At 44.4% G+C, this 13,832-nt stretch overlaps 1 protein-coding gene across 1 annotated transcript in view; it reads left to right on the top strand.

Annotated features, from left to right (window-relative positions):
• Positions 1–13,832, top strand: part of TM9SF2 (transmembrane 9 superfamily member 2) — a 215,442-nt gene that overhangs the window by 103,022 nt on the left and 98,588 nt on the right. Inside the window, 2 exon segments of the mRNA XM_030201349.1 lie at positions 10,533–10,665; positions 10,916–11,035. Coding sequence (XP_030057209.1) covers positions 10,533–10,665; positions 10,916–11,035 — 253 coding nt within the window.

The following is a 13,832-nucleotide window of genomic DNA, read 5'->3' as shown; positions in this document are numbered from 1 at the left end:
CGAGGGTTGCAGAGAGCAAGGGAATGCCGACCATACCAAGTTCCTAGTATACAGAAAGCTCGCCCTCTGGTGGCTGAAAAGCCAACTGAAGGGGGGAAGTGAGGAAGGAACTACCAATCCCAGGAACCCTCTCTTCCCAGACGAGCTATGCAGAAACTAGGGGAGGGTGTAGAGGATTGGGAGATGATTTCTGATGAGGGTAATGTGGGCCAGCTGGGAAGGCTTGGGGAGGAGGAGGCTGGTGATGAGGATAAAATGGAGGTGACTGGGGGAGGAGAGCATGGAAATTGCTGCTCTGGCCCAGAAGGAGAAGGATACAGTTAGAGGTTTCCTGGCAGCTCCATTAACCCAGTGGTGGAAGACTGGAGGAGAGAAACTGAGGCAGTGGGGAGAGACTCTAGTTCAAATGGGACAGGTACACTTGCCTCTGAAACTAGGAAGAAAAACTGTTTTGTTTCCTTAATTGCTCTATTGAACTGAGACACTGTGAGAGTATCCCCAGCACAGGCAAAGAGGAGGGGAATGAGAAGATGCTGTAGGAACTGCTCTAGGGCCTGAAAAGTGTATGACTAAAAGACAGAGTAAATGCTTTTTGGTGGTGTTGGAACCAAAAGGAAAGAATAAGACTGTGTTGGCAAAATAAAGACTTTTTATTAACCACACTGGTTGTGAGGGGAGCATTTGTGAAAAGGAACAAGAGAGGACTTGGCGAAGCAGAGGCCTCTCTCCCGTGAGGCCGGATCAGAGAGACGTCCATTGAGGGGTGAGACCGGATAGTCGTGGTACTTGGAAGGAAGCTAAGCAGGGTTGGCCCTGGCCGGGTCCTGGAAGGGTGACCCGGTTACAGACTGCACCTTGAGTAATGTATGTATGTCTGGTCGCCACAATGTTGTAGTACAATTAAAGGTACAGAGAAGGGTAACTGAAATGATAAAGGAGATGGAATGGCCTTCCTATGAGGAAAGGCCAAAGAGGTTAGTGCTCTTCAGCTTGGAGAAGACGTTTGAGGAAATATATGATAGAAATCTATAAAATGGAATGAGTAAATGCAAATTGATTACTTTTTCAAAAAGTACAAAGACTAGGGGATGTTCCCTTAAGTTATGTAGTAGCACTTTTAAAATAAATGGGAGAAAATATGTTTTCACTTACCATATACTTAAGTTCTGGAACTCATTGCCAGTGCAAGTGGTAAAAGCAGTTAATATATCTGGGTTTAGGCTTGGACAAGTTCCTTAAGAAAATGTTAATACTGTTAATGTAGACCTGGGGGAAGTCACTGTATCCCTGAGGGTTAGCGGAATGGAATCTAGCTACTTTCTATGATCCTGCCAGATATTTGTGGTTTAAATTGGCCACTGTTGGAAACAGGATACCGAGCATGATGGACCTTTTCGTCTGATCCAGTATGGTGATTCCAGTCAGCATTGGACTCGACAGGGCACATACAGCTTCATCGTCATTGGGGGAAGCCCAAGAAGTTCAAATGTTGGTCCTCTTCGACGCACTGTGGCGGGAGCACCAGGGCATCAGCATCGCTGATATCTGAGAAGCAGTGGCACCAAGAGGAATGCTTCCCTCTTTGGAAGAGGTGCTGGTGTGCGAGCCTCTGAACAGCGTGGTCCCCGCTACCAGTTTGACACCATCTTCCCAAGCTGCCTCTCTACTGGTTCCCCCACCTTTTCTGATGCCTACCTTCAATGAGTGTTTCTGAGCCATGCTCAGGGAGGAGATGGCACAAATGCTGCAGCAGCGTCAAGGACACTTGCACCAGTTGCGAATCAGACCTAGTTTCTCCCTGAGGCTTCTGTGTCTGTGCAGATATCATAGGTGCCAGTGCCTCTATAGATGTTGACATGGACAGTACCACTCCCAGCATCAAGGGAGAAAGCTTCTCCAGAGTCGGAGGGTAGGGTTGTACCTTGGTGCTCTTTGGGGCACGGACATGGTTCCTCTGAGTAGAGGTAGACAGACTCTCTCAGCCCGCTCTGAGTATGGTGGTGAGTCTAAGTGGGATTGCTCATGGGGCTCAGAGGAAGACTCACATTTCTTTTCATAGGAGTTGTCATATAGCATTTCCTCTAATCCCTCCCCACCTCAAGAGAGTTGAAAATCTTCACCTCTTTCACTGGTTTTGTGAGGGAGATGGCTTCTGCCATCCCATTTAAGTTGGAGATGGAGGAAGAGCCCAAGGCAGAAATGTTAACTGTGCTGGACTATGAATCTCCTAAGGAAGTTGTCACGGTACCATTGTACCCTATTCTTTAAAGATACACTGATGAAGAACTGGTAACCTTCCCTCTCAGTGAAGGTGGCAACAAAGAAGGTGGATAGCAATATCTTATCCAATAGGCTCCCAGTTCTGAGAGCGCTCAATTGCCTCTCCATTCGTTGGTGGTTGAATCCACCCTTTGAAGAATTAGGAGTTCCAGATCCCATGCCTCAGTGCCCCCCTGGTAGGGAGGCTCAGACACTGGACTCATTTGGGAGGAAAAATTTCAGGCCTCAATGCTCATTGCCCTCATCTAGTCCTATCAGCTCCACACGAGCCAGTACTTTACAGTCCCTGGTCCGCAGTACACTGATGGATTCTCTTCCACAGGAGCAGGCTGCTGAGCTTTGACAGTTGGCTAATAAGCAGCTCTAGTGTCACAGATATTTGGCCAGAGGCTCTTATGACTCTCTTGATGTGGCATCCAGACTCTCCACCATGGCTGTAGGGATGTGCAGGCTCTCATGGCTGCATGTCTGAGACCTAGAACTGGCAGTTCAGGAGAAGTTTAGCGGATGTTCTGTGATGAGGGGACAACGTGTTTGGAGATAAAGTGGGAGAGGTCACTGACCTCTTAAGGAAACACATGGATACCATCCAAACTCTCTCGCCACCCTCCAGCTGCACTCTCCACCTCCTGGAGGTTTTCCAGTGGGCATAGACGGTGACCCTACTACTCCTCAAACGTGTAGATTCCTCCACCTTCCTGCTTTTCCTAGCAGTCCCAAGGCCAGTGTCCCCAGCCTCGCCAACTCCATCTTCAGAAATCCTAGCCAGCACACCAGTCAAAGCCAGGGGCGAGTTTTTGACTGACTCCAGAAGAGCATAGCCGCGCAAGTTAATATCCCAGGTGACTTACTGGTAAGGGGGAGGCTAAATTTTTACCATCACTGATAGCCCTTTGTATCTCTGACTGGTGGGTTCTTCAAATAATCAGTCTCTGTTATGCCCTTCATTGGCTGCAGAAACCACCAAATTGCCCACTGAGAGTATCATCACTCGACTCTCAGCACAAAAAGGTACTTGTAGAGGAAATATCCACCTTTCTCCAGGCCAGTGCAGTTAACCCGTACCACCAGGGGAAGAAGGGAAGGGATTATATTCCATGTACCCAGAAAAACCCTAGGAGATTTCATCCCATCCTAGATCTAAGGGCCATGAACAAATTCTTCGTAAAATAAAAGTTCAGAGTGATTTCCGTGGGCACCTTTCTCCCCATGATTCAGGCAAATGAGTGGCTGTGTTCTCTGGACCTAAAGGTTGCCTACACCCACATTTCGATACTTCCCAGTCACAGGATGTATCTTGGATTTCGCATAGGAAAACACCACTACAGTACAGCATACTCCATTTGGCCTTGTGTCAACTCCCAGGGTATTCACTAAATGTCTAGCGGTAGCAGCGGCATTTCTATGCAGGCAGGGAGTGTGTTTCCCTATCTGGACAATTGGCTGGTCAAGAGCACATTGCAGGAGGGGGGGGGGGGGGGCGTCAGAGTCAGTGCATTTCATTATTTGATTGTTAGTTACTAGGGTTCGTTATAAACTACTCCAAGTCCCACCTTCTCCCAGTTCAGCGATTGGAGTACATAGAGCCCAGCTAGATACAGTGCAGGCTTGGGCTTTTCTTTCACAAGCCAGAGCAGAGACCTTAACGCTTGCCTTGCAGGTAAATGCCAGCAAGCAGGTCACAGCTTGGCAAATGTTGAGATTGATGGGTCACATGGCCTCAACAGTGCATGTGACTCCCATGGCACCTCTCCACTTGAGAGAAGCCCCCTGGACCCTAGCTTCCCAGTGGTCTCAGGCAGCTGGGAACCTAGAGGATCTCATTCAAATTCCTCCAGGATTTACTCATGCGCTTATGTGGTGGACAATTCAGACAAATTTGAATGTGGGACTACCATTCCGAATTCCACCTCAGCAGAAGTTGCTATCAATGGATGCATCCAACCTGGGATGGGGCACTCATGTAGATGGGTTTCACTCCCAAGGGACTTGATCTGCTTAGGAAACAGACCTTCATATCAATCTCCTTGAGCTGAGGGCCATTTGGAATGCTCTAAAGGCTTTCAGAGATCAGCTGCAAAACCAAATTATTCTTATCCAAACAGACAACAAGTTTGCAGTGTCTTATGTAAACAAGCAGGGAAGTACAGGATCTACCTCTTATGTCAGGAAGCTGTGGGGTTGTGGTAGTGGGCCCTCCTGCGTGGGTTGGACATTTCCAGGAAAGGACAACTGTCAAGACAGACTGAGCAGAGTTCTGCAGCTGCACTAATGGTCTCAATATGGGCATAGGCTGCAGGTTCTTCTGAGAGTAGGGCACTCCCTCATTAGATCTTTTTGCCACTCATCTCAACAACAATCGCCCAGTTCTGCTCCAGGTCAGGTCACATGGCAGACTAGTGTCAGATGCCCGTCTCCTGTATGCATATCCTCCAGTACCTCTTATAGAGAGGACTTTGCTGAAAGTCAAGCAGGACCAGAGAACTATGATCCTAATCACACCCTACTGGCTAAGACAGATCTAGTTCCCTCTTCTGTAGAGATCTAATCCTCATCACGCGGAACAGGGGGGTCTCTTTTGCATCCCAACCTCCAATCCCTGGCCCTCATGACTTGAATGCTGAGAGCGTAGAATTTGAAACCTTGGGCTTGCCAGAGTGTGACTTCTGTATATTGCTGGCTTCCAGAAAACACTCCACTAGGAGGTGTACTCTTTTAAATAGAGGAGGTTTACTGTCTGGTGTGAGGGCGAGGCCTTAGATCCCCTCACTTGTTCTACACATGAACTGCTTGAATACCTCCTGCATCTCTCTGTCTGGTTCATATCAGTGTGAACAGTGCTTACCATCACTGTGTGGGAGGTAAGCCCATCTCTGCACATCCTCTTGTTTGCTTTACGAGAGGTTTGCTATTGATAAAGCCCTCAGTCAAACCACAACTGTATTATAGGATCTGAATGTTGTCCTCATCCAGCTGATGAAAGCTCCTTTTTAGCCACTTGATTCCGGTCATTTAGAGTATTTGTCTCGGAAAGTTGCATTTCAGATAGCAGATATTTCAGCTCACAAAATCAGTGAGCTTCAAGCCCTAGTAGCTGGCTCACCTTATATTAAATTCAACCACAATAGAGTAGTTCTCCGTATGCACCCTAAGGTAGTGTCGGAGTTCCATCTTAGTCGTCCTGCCAACATTTTTCCCCAAACCACATGCCTATCCTGGTGAGTGTTCTGCATACCTTAGACTGCAAGTGAGCCTTAGGTACTCATTTTCAAAGCACTTACTTACAAAGTTACATTGTAACCTAAGGAGCCTCTTAGCCTTCTATCTGGCGCAGACTAAAGCCCATAGTCAGTCCACCCAGCTTTTTGTTTCTTTTGACCCAAACCAGAAGGGGTTAGCTATTGGCAAATGCTCAATTTCCAGTTGGCTAGCAGATCTTCTTTACTTATGCCCAGTCTGGGCTGATTCTAAAGGGTCATGTCAAGGCTCACAATGTCAGAGCCACGGCCGCATCGGTAGCCCACTTGAGGTCAGCCTCCATAGAGGAAATTTGCAAAGCTGTGACACGGTCATCTGTCCACACATTCACGTCTACCTCCTGTACTCAGGGCCGTGCCTAGGGTCTCTGGTGCCCCCCTGCAGACTATCAGTTGGTGCCCCCCCCCTGTCTAGCATAAAATGCCATAAATAAGTAACTAAATATAAACTTTTAACGTTGAGCACCTGATTATCAAAGTGGACATATTCCAAACACTATAATGAAAATAAAATGATTTTTTCTACCTTTGTTGTCTGGTGACTTTGTTTTTCTGATCATACTGGCCCAGTACCTGATTCTGCTGCTATCTGTCCTCTTAACTCCATTTCCAGGTCTTCCTTTCCATTTATTTCTTTACTTTCCTCCTTTCTTCTTCATTTCTTGCCTTACATCCGTAAGTAAAAGCTTGGTCCTCTGCAGACTTGACTGTCCAGTGGATCCAGCTTCTGCCTATTTTCTCCATCCATGTGCAGGTTTTCTCCCTTTTCCCTCATCTCCTTCCTTTCTTTTCCCTCCCCTCCATCCATGTCGATCATTTCTTCTCTCTCCCTTCCCCTCCATCCATCTGCATCGCCTTCCTCTGTCTTCCCTCCCCTCCCCTCCATCCATGTCCAGAATTTCTCCCCTTCATCCATGTGCATCTCCTTCCTGTCTTCCCTTCCCTCCCCTCCATCCATGTCCAGCAACCCTCCTCTCTCCCCTGCCCCTTCCATGCACATCTGCTCTCTATCTCTGCCCCTTCCATCCACCATCTGCCCGTCTGCCCTCTCTCTCTCCCCCTTCCATTCACTGTCTGCCCTTTCTATCCCTTCCATCCACTGTCTGCCCTTTCTCTCTGCCCCTTCAATCCACCATTTGCTATCCCTGCCCCCCCTATCCATCCATCCATCCAAGATCTGTCCCCTCTCTCTGCACCTTTTTTCAGCCCCTTCCCTACCCCCCTTCTCCCATCTGAAACCCCGACCACCAGCTTTGTCCGAGGACAGCCCTCGTCTCCTGCCACCTGCCTTTAAAGAAAAAGGTGTGAAGCGGCGTGACAGGCAGCGCCTCGCGTCTGCCCTGCTTGTAAACAAAGTAAATCTCCATTCTCCTCGTCGTCGTCGGGCCTTAACTCACTGTGTCCCGCCCTCGTGGAAATAGGAAGTTACCTCAGAGGAGGACGGGACCCAGTGAGTGAAGGCCCGACGACGAGGAGGAGAATGGAGATTTACTTTGTTTACAAGCAGGGCAGGTGCAAGACGCTGCCTGCCATGCCGCTTCACACCTTTTTCTTTAAAGGCAGGTGGCAGGAGACAAAGGCTGACTGCAGCGCCAGCGGAGCACCCCGCCCACTCATCGTTCGCATCATTTCAAAACCCTGCCCATCTCTAGCTTTCCCTCTCTTCGTGAGTTCATTCGGCCTCAGAGACCCGCCTTCTGATGTCATTTCATCGAGGGCGGGACTCTGAGGGAATGAACTCACGAAGAGAGGGAAAGCTAGAGACGGGCAGGGTTTTGAAATGATGCGAACGCTGCGACCGAGGTAAATTAAACATTTAAACCCCCAAGCAGTAGGTGCCCCCCCCCCCCCCCCCCCCCCGCGGTGCTTACCCCGCTTACCGTGTTGGCACGGCCCTGCCTGTACTAGAAAACTGTTAGGATGTGGAACTGAGCCATCTCACATGGGTTACCCTTCAGAGCCACGTGCCTGACAGAGAATGACAAAAGTCCTAGCAGACTAACTGAACTATTTACCAGCCAGTGGCATAGCTACGGGTGGGCCTGGGTGGGCACAGGCCCACTCATTCTTGGCTCAGGCCCACCCAGCAGCAGCGCCACGCTTCTCTCTTCCCCCCTCTCCTCTGCGCCATCCCGGTATCTGCTTTCTTGTTTCTGAACCCCATCCCTCTCTGGTGTCAGTAAAGGCATCGTCGGCACCTGCAGTGATTCATTCCCGCTGCTTGTACCGGCCCTGCAGGCTACCATCTACTACGTTCCTCCAGACAGGAAACAGGCAGTGATGTCAGTGAGGGCAGGACGCAGCAGATGGAATCCTGTGTATCTGGTGCATTCAGCGAGAATGAATCACTGTAGGCACTGAAGACACCTGTATGGTACACCTGGAAGGGACGGGGTTCAGGGACAGGAATACAGATGCCGGGATTCTGTGAAGGAGAGGGAGGAGATCTGGTGTAGGTGAAAAAAAAAAATCTGTGTTCTTAAAAAATATTTCCGAGAAGATATTTGTTGTGTGGTGGGGAGGGGGGGGGGGGGGGGGGCGGGTGGCATGTGTGCATGGAAGGGCCCATCCAAAATACTGAGTCTGGCTACGCCTCTGATACCAGCTTTGTTAACTCCATTTCCCTCCATTACCCCTTTATGTTCACCGGAATCTTGTTCTTCTATTCAATTAAGACTGCTTAATTAATGCCCACTCTGTGGTATAAGAGTATATTCCTTGCAGCTATTCTTTGTTCACGTGAGCTCCATGTCTTATCGTTTTTTTGTTTTTGTTTTTTTTTTAATTTATAGAAGTCTTTATTAGGCATCGTTAAGACAAAGCAAACTTATCGTTTGTTTTTTGGGAAATTGCTAACACAACTTATCTGGAGTACAGGTGAAGGCAATGTACAAGCTGAAAACAAATAAAAATAGAAACAGGAATTCCAGTGCTTCATTCTTATGTCTCACAAACTTGACTGCAACCCGGAGAAATGGTGCCACTTCTTGGAGCCTCTCTGTTGGGCTGCTTCTCCATCACTTGTACACTTGGGGGAGGCATTTCCATGATCTACTCCACTTCACTTTCTGTGTCCTCCTGGAATACTATAATCTTCACCTTCTTCAGTGTTTGCATTTTTCCCTTTTTCCTCCTTGTCATATTCATTTCATTTAGCCTTGCTTTATCCTCCTCCTCCTACCTCCTGTCTAGACAAACTCTGTCTTTCTCGCTAATCTAGTAGTCTGAAGCTCCCCGTTTTCCTACTGGATGATGTTAATCTTCACCCACCCACTGTGTCTAAGAACTTTCTACTCTGGCTTCCCTGTGGTTCTTAGCCCATTGCTCTAACTAAGTCACATTGGCACTTATTTTTGAAGCATATGGATGTCTCAAAAGGTTGAAATGAATGTCCATGTGCTTAAAATGTCCAAGTCCTGATTTTGCAAAGGCAGGATTTGGACACAGACACTGCCATATGTCTAAATAGCAAGGGGGAGTTTTGGTCAGGATTAGGGAGGGCCCAAAATCAGGACGATTACAGATGGGGAAGAAACATCTGAGTCTAAAAAGGATGTCCTTAGTTGGACCTCATGTCGAGGTAAAAAAAAAAAGAGCTCTGATTGAGCAGCTAGCCACTGGCAGGATTAAGGCATGACACTTCCTCAATCCCCCATTGGTTGCTGTCCCTGAAAGTGAAACTGGAAAGGAATACCAGGCCCTGTGATGTCCTGGGCATCCTGAATACAGCAGCATGCAAATCTGAGGTGTAGCTTTAGTAGTTAGTGCAGTGGACCCAGGTTCAAATCTCACTTTAAATCTTTATTTTTATTTTGGGTTTTTTTGACACATTTTATTGAAAGTTCTACAAAGTTATGAAAATATTACATTTATAAACTGAAACAGGGATGTTTCCACAGATATAGAAATGAATGCAAATTTGCTGCAAAATATAACCGAAAACAGATCAGTTTACATTGGTATTACAAAAAGAATCCAAAGGTGCCCAGATTCTTAAAACTGACAATACATTATGATTTTTTGATGCTATGGCCTCTTCATGTTTCTTGATAACACACAGATAGCTCCACCATTCAGAGCTGTTAAGTTTGGAATTGTCTTTCCAGCTACGTATAATAAGATGTGTAGTCAAAGATAACATGATATTAAAAAGCTTGGAGTGTGATTCTGGTATTGAAATATCAGGATTGGAGGATCTGAGTATTACCGTTTTATATGAGATTTGTGTGTCTCTAGGTAGATGAAGAATTAGTGAGATTTTGCTCCAAGTAAAGTTCTAATAGGCATGAACGTTTTTACAGTAATATAATGTGATAAAGTACCAGGTTCATCAGAGCAGGACCAGCTAAGGTTTATTTTATCCTTTCTCATAACTCTTGCCAGCTTGGCTGGAGTCTATTACTTTGTGCCTCTAAGAACAGAGAAATACCTAAATATATAAGCCATTTGCAAACCTAAAGATACATTACGTTTTTTTTTCCTGTTCCTAGAGGTCTCACAATTACAAAAAAAAAAAAAAAAAAGTTTGGTCTCTTGGTTTATATTCCACTTCACTAATTATTCTACCCCTTTGCTCTGCATGGACATCTGTGTGGCCATTTTCTAAAAATACTGCCATACAGACCATCCATGTCCCTTGTTTTCCTACATTCATAATTTGGACATTCCAGTTTGTAAAATGACCATCCATTTTTTTGAACAGGAAATCTGTGTATTTTCTATTCAAAAATACATGTGAGATGGACTTCCATTTGGTCAAAAATACATGTGAGATGGATGTCCGTTTGTGACATTCTGATGTGGATGTCCCTATTCTGACTTGGTCTTCCTTTTGGAAATACCCCTCTGTGTCTCTTAAAATAGTTGTTGCTTTTACACTAATTTTCTTTGTGTTGAATGTACTTTATATCAGGTACTTAACTGTGTGCTGTGTAAATCTGATGTTAGTTGTGCAAAAATCTTGTGAAATTATAACTTGTGAAACTTTATTTTTAGGAAGATGCACAAGAAGAATTTGGTTGGAAACTTGTTCATGGTGATATATTCAGGCCTCCAAGAAAAGGAATGCTGCTGTCTGTTTTCTTAGGTTCTGGCACTCAGATCCTAATCATGACTTTTGTCACTCTGTGTAAGTCTTCTATGGAAATCAAATGAGTCAATGATGAAAGGGGATAAAGTTTACTAACTTCTCATATTATTAATGTTAGTGTGATATTGACATTTTTCCAGTAAATCATTTACACATTTAATTTCAAATCAGTTGTTATGTGTATTTAGTAGGATTATTTTTTCATCTTTATCTGTTTTGCTTAATCTGAATTGAAGCAATAACATTAAAAATGTGCTTATGTGCTTTTTTTTCTTCTTTCTTTCTGTAGTTTTTGCTTGTCTTGGATTTTTGTCTCCTGCTAACAGAGGAGCTTTAATGACTTGTGCTGTTGTCCTGTGGGTGCTGCTTGGAACTCCAGCAGGTTATGTTGCTGCCAGATTCTATAAATGTAAGTCAAAGATACTCAAGTTGACAAGATTTATAGTCATTGTTTTGTCATCATCACTACAGTATATTTTTCAGACTGCTTTTTTCATGACACAGCGAATGTCAGTAGGAAAAGACCAAAATGGCTCATCCAGTGTGCCCAGATGGTTAGGGTTGTAACTCTTGCTGTGAGCAAATTACTCCCATGCTGTCTTAGAAGTACAGAAATCATTTCACTGTTTTGAGCTGAAGCATTCAGAACTTGGTTTCTGGCTATTAGACAGAATACAAAAGGTAGGGTTAAATTGTCATTTTTCTCAGTAGAGGAGAGTGAACAGTGGAGTGCCACAAGGATCTGGACTGGGACCGGTACTATTTAACATATTTATAAATGACCTGGAAATCAGAACGACGAGTGAGGTGATCATATTTGTAGATGATACAAAACTATTCAAGGTTGTTTAAAACATGTGTGGACTGTGAAATATTGCAGGAAGACCGTAGGAAATTGGAAGACTGGGCGTCCTAATGGCAAATGAAGTTTAATGTGTACAAATGCAAGGTCATGCACATTGGAAGAATAATCTGAGTCATAGTTATCTGATGCTAGGGTCCACTTTGGTGGTCAGCAACCAAGAAGAAGATCTGGGTGTCTTTGTAGATAATATGCTGAAATCTTCCACTCAAGTGTGTGGAGGCAGCCAAAAAAGCAAAAGGGGTGCTAGGAATTATTAGGAAAAGGATGGTGAATAAGGCCAAAAATACTATAATGGCTCAATTGCTCCATGTTGTGACCTCACCTTGAGTATTGCATTCAGTTCTGGTCACCGTATCTCAAAGATATAGTAGAATTAGAAAAGGCTCAAAGAAGAGCAACCAAAATGATAAAGGGGATGGAACTCCTCTCATATGAGGAGAGGCTAAAGAGGTTAGGTTTCTTTAGCTTGGGGAGGGAAGATGTGATTGAGGTCTACAAAATCCTGAGTGGTGTAGAACAAGTCAATTTTTTTTCTTACTCATTCCAAAAGTACAAAGACTAGGGGACACTCAAGGAAATTACGTGGAAATACTTTTCACTCAACGAATAGTTAAGAGTTCTTTGCCATAGGATGTAGTAATAGCGGTTAAAGTATTTGGGTTTAAAAAAAGGTTTGGACAATTTCCTGGAGGAAAAGTCCTTAGACAGACATGAGGAAGCAACTGCTTGTCCTAGGATTGGTAGCATGGAGTGTTGCCACGATTTGGGTTTCTGCCAGGTACCTGTGACTTGGAAACAGGATATTGGGCTAGATGGACCATGTGGTCTGGCCCAGTATTGCTACTCTTATGTTCTTAGTTAATGTTCTTATGTACATCTTTTGGTGCAAAGCCATATCATTTTTGTCATCTTCTGAACTGTTTCAAGTATTTTTATGTCCTTAGAGAAATACAACATCTAAAACTGAACACAATACATCAGCAACTTGTACAGGGACATTAACACCTCTTTTCTTTTGCTGGATATGCCTCTCTGTATGCAGCCTAGCATCCTTCTGGCTTTGGCCACTGCCTTATATTGTTTTGCTACCTTGAGATCCACAGACACTGTCACCCAAAGGTCCCTCTCCTAGTCTATGTATATCGGCCTTTTGCCGTCTATCCCATACTGCTTCTTTGGATTTCTGCACCAAAAATGCATCTCTCTACATTTCTGCACATTAAATTTTAACTGCCAGATATTAGACCACTAGACATAGCTTTTGTGACTTGAAGAAAATCAATCTTAGTTCAATTTGATTGGACCAGGAAGTTTGAATTTGAGTTTGGATTGGCGGATATTCTATTAGGATGCCTTGAATTGTGTGTTTAGTTGGAAGTATCTTGATTAGTGGTTACCATTGTCTGATCCATTTGCTGGATATGACATTTTAGAGAGGGGCATATTTGGTTTGTTATAAGGAGAGTGTGTTAAGTCAGAGGTTGAGTCGGAGTAAGCAATGAATAGTGGACATGAGGTATTGGTGATTTATGTTTGAACATTTTTATTGTTGACAAATCAAAGTAGACACACCCAATATAATATTATCCATGTACAAAGAATCAAATATCAAAATGTACATGGTAAAGACAAAATTATACATTGTCATCAAACGTTTACCAATTTTTCCCCCCACCTCTACCCATAACCCACCTCTATTATGTTAAATTGTACAGCGCTGCGTAACCCTAGTAGCGCTTTAGAAATGTTAAATAGTAGTAGTAGTATCCTCTATTTCAAAACAAGTTGTCAACAGACTAAGATCACCAACATAAAAGCTACAACTGCCTAATAAAGTATCTGTCAATCCAATTCTTGAAAAACCTATCCAGTCCCCCTTTACCCAACGTATTCAAAGCCCAATCTATCCCTGCCTCTGAAAAAGATTCAAAATATGAGTATCCAATCCTCCCCACCCTTTTCTCACAATTCCAGGATAAGAATACTACAAGAGAATTGGAGAATCTGGACTCTTGAATCCCAGATTCCTCCACTTTCCTTCAACTACTCCCGTTCCACCCACCCCGATATGACATCTCGACCTACATCGCTGATAGGTCAGAAAATTGTGATAATGTTTACAAATTGTTAAGCAGAGGACTACATTCCTGTTGAGACAGAATATCAAAAGGTAAGCTTCCCACACTTTAAAAAAAAAAAAAAAAGAAAAAGGGCTTTCCTCATGCTTCAACGTTTTTTATTGATGACAATAAACATTGTGAACATAATCAATAAATTCAAACACTTCATAAACATAAGAACAGGTAACAGTTGCATACATACATCGTAACTGCATCATCAA

Source organism: Microcaecilia unicolor, chromosome 4 (assembly GCF_901765095.1).
Source record: "Microcaecilia unicolor chromosome 4, aMicUni1.1, whole genome shotgun sequence".
NCBI classification, from domain to species: domain Eukaryota; kingdom Metazoa; phylum Chordata; class Amphibia; order Gymnophiona; family Siphonopidae; genus Microcaecilia; species Microcaecilia unicolor.
The sequence above is the reverse complement of the archived record's forward strand: the minus strand, read 5'-3'. Positions and strand labels throughout refer to the sequence as shown.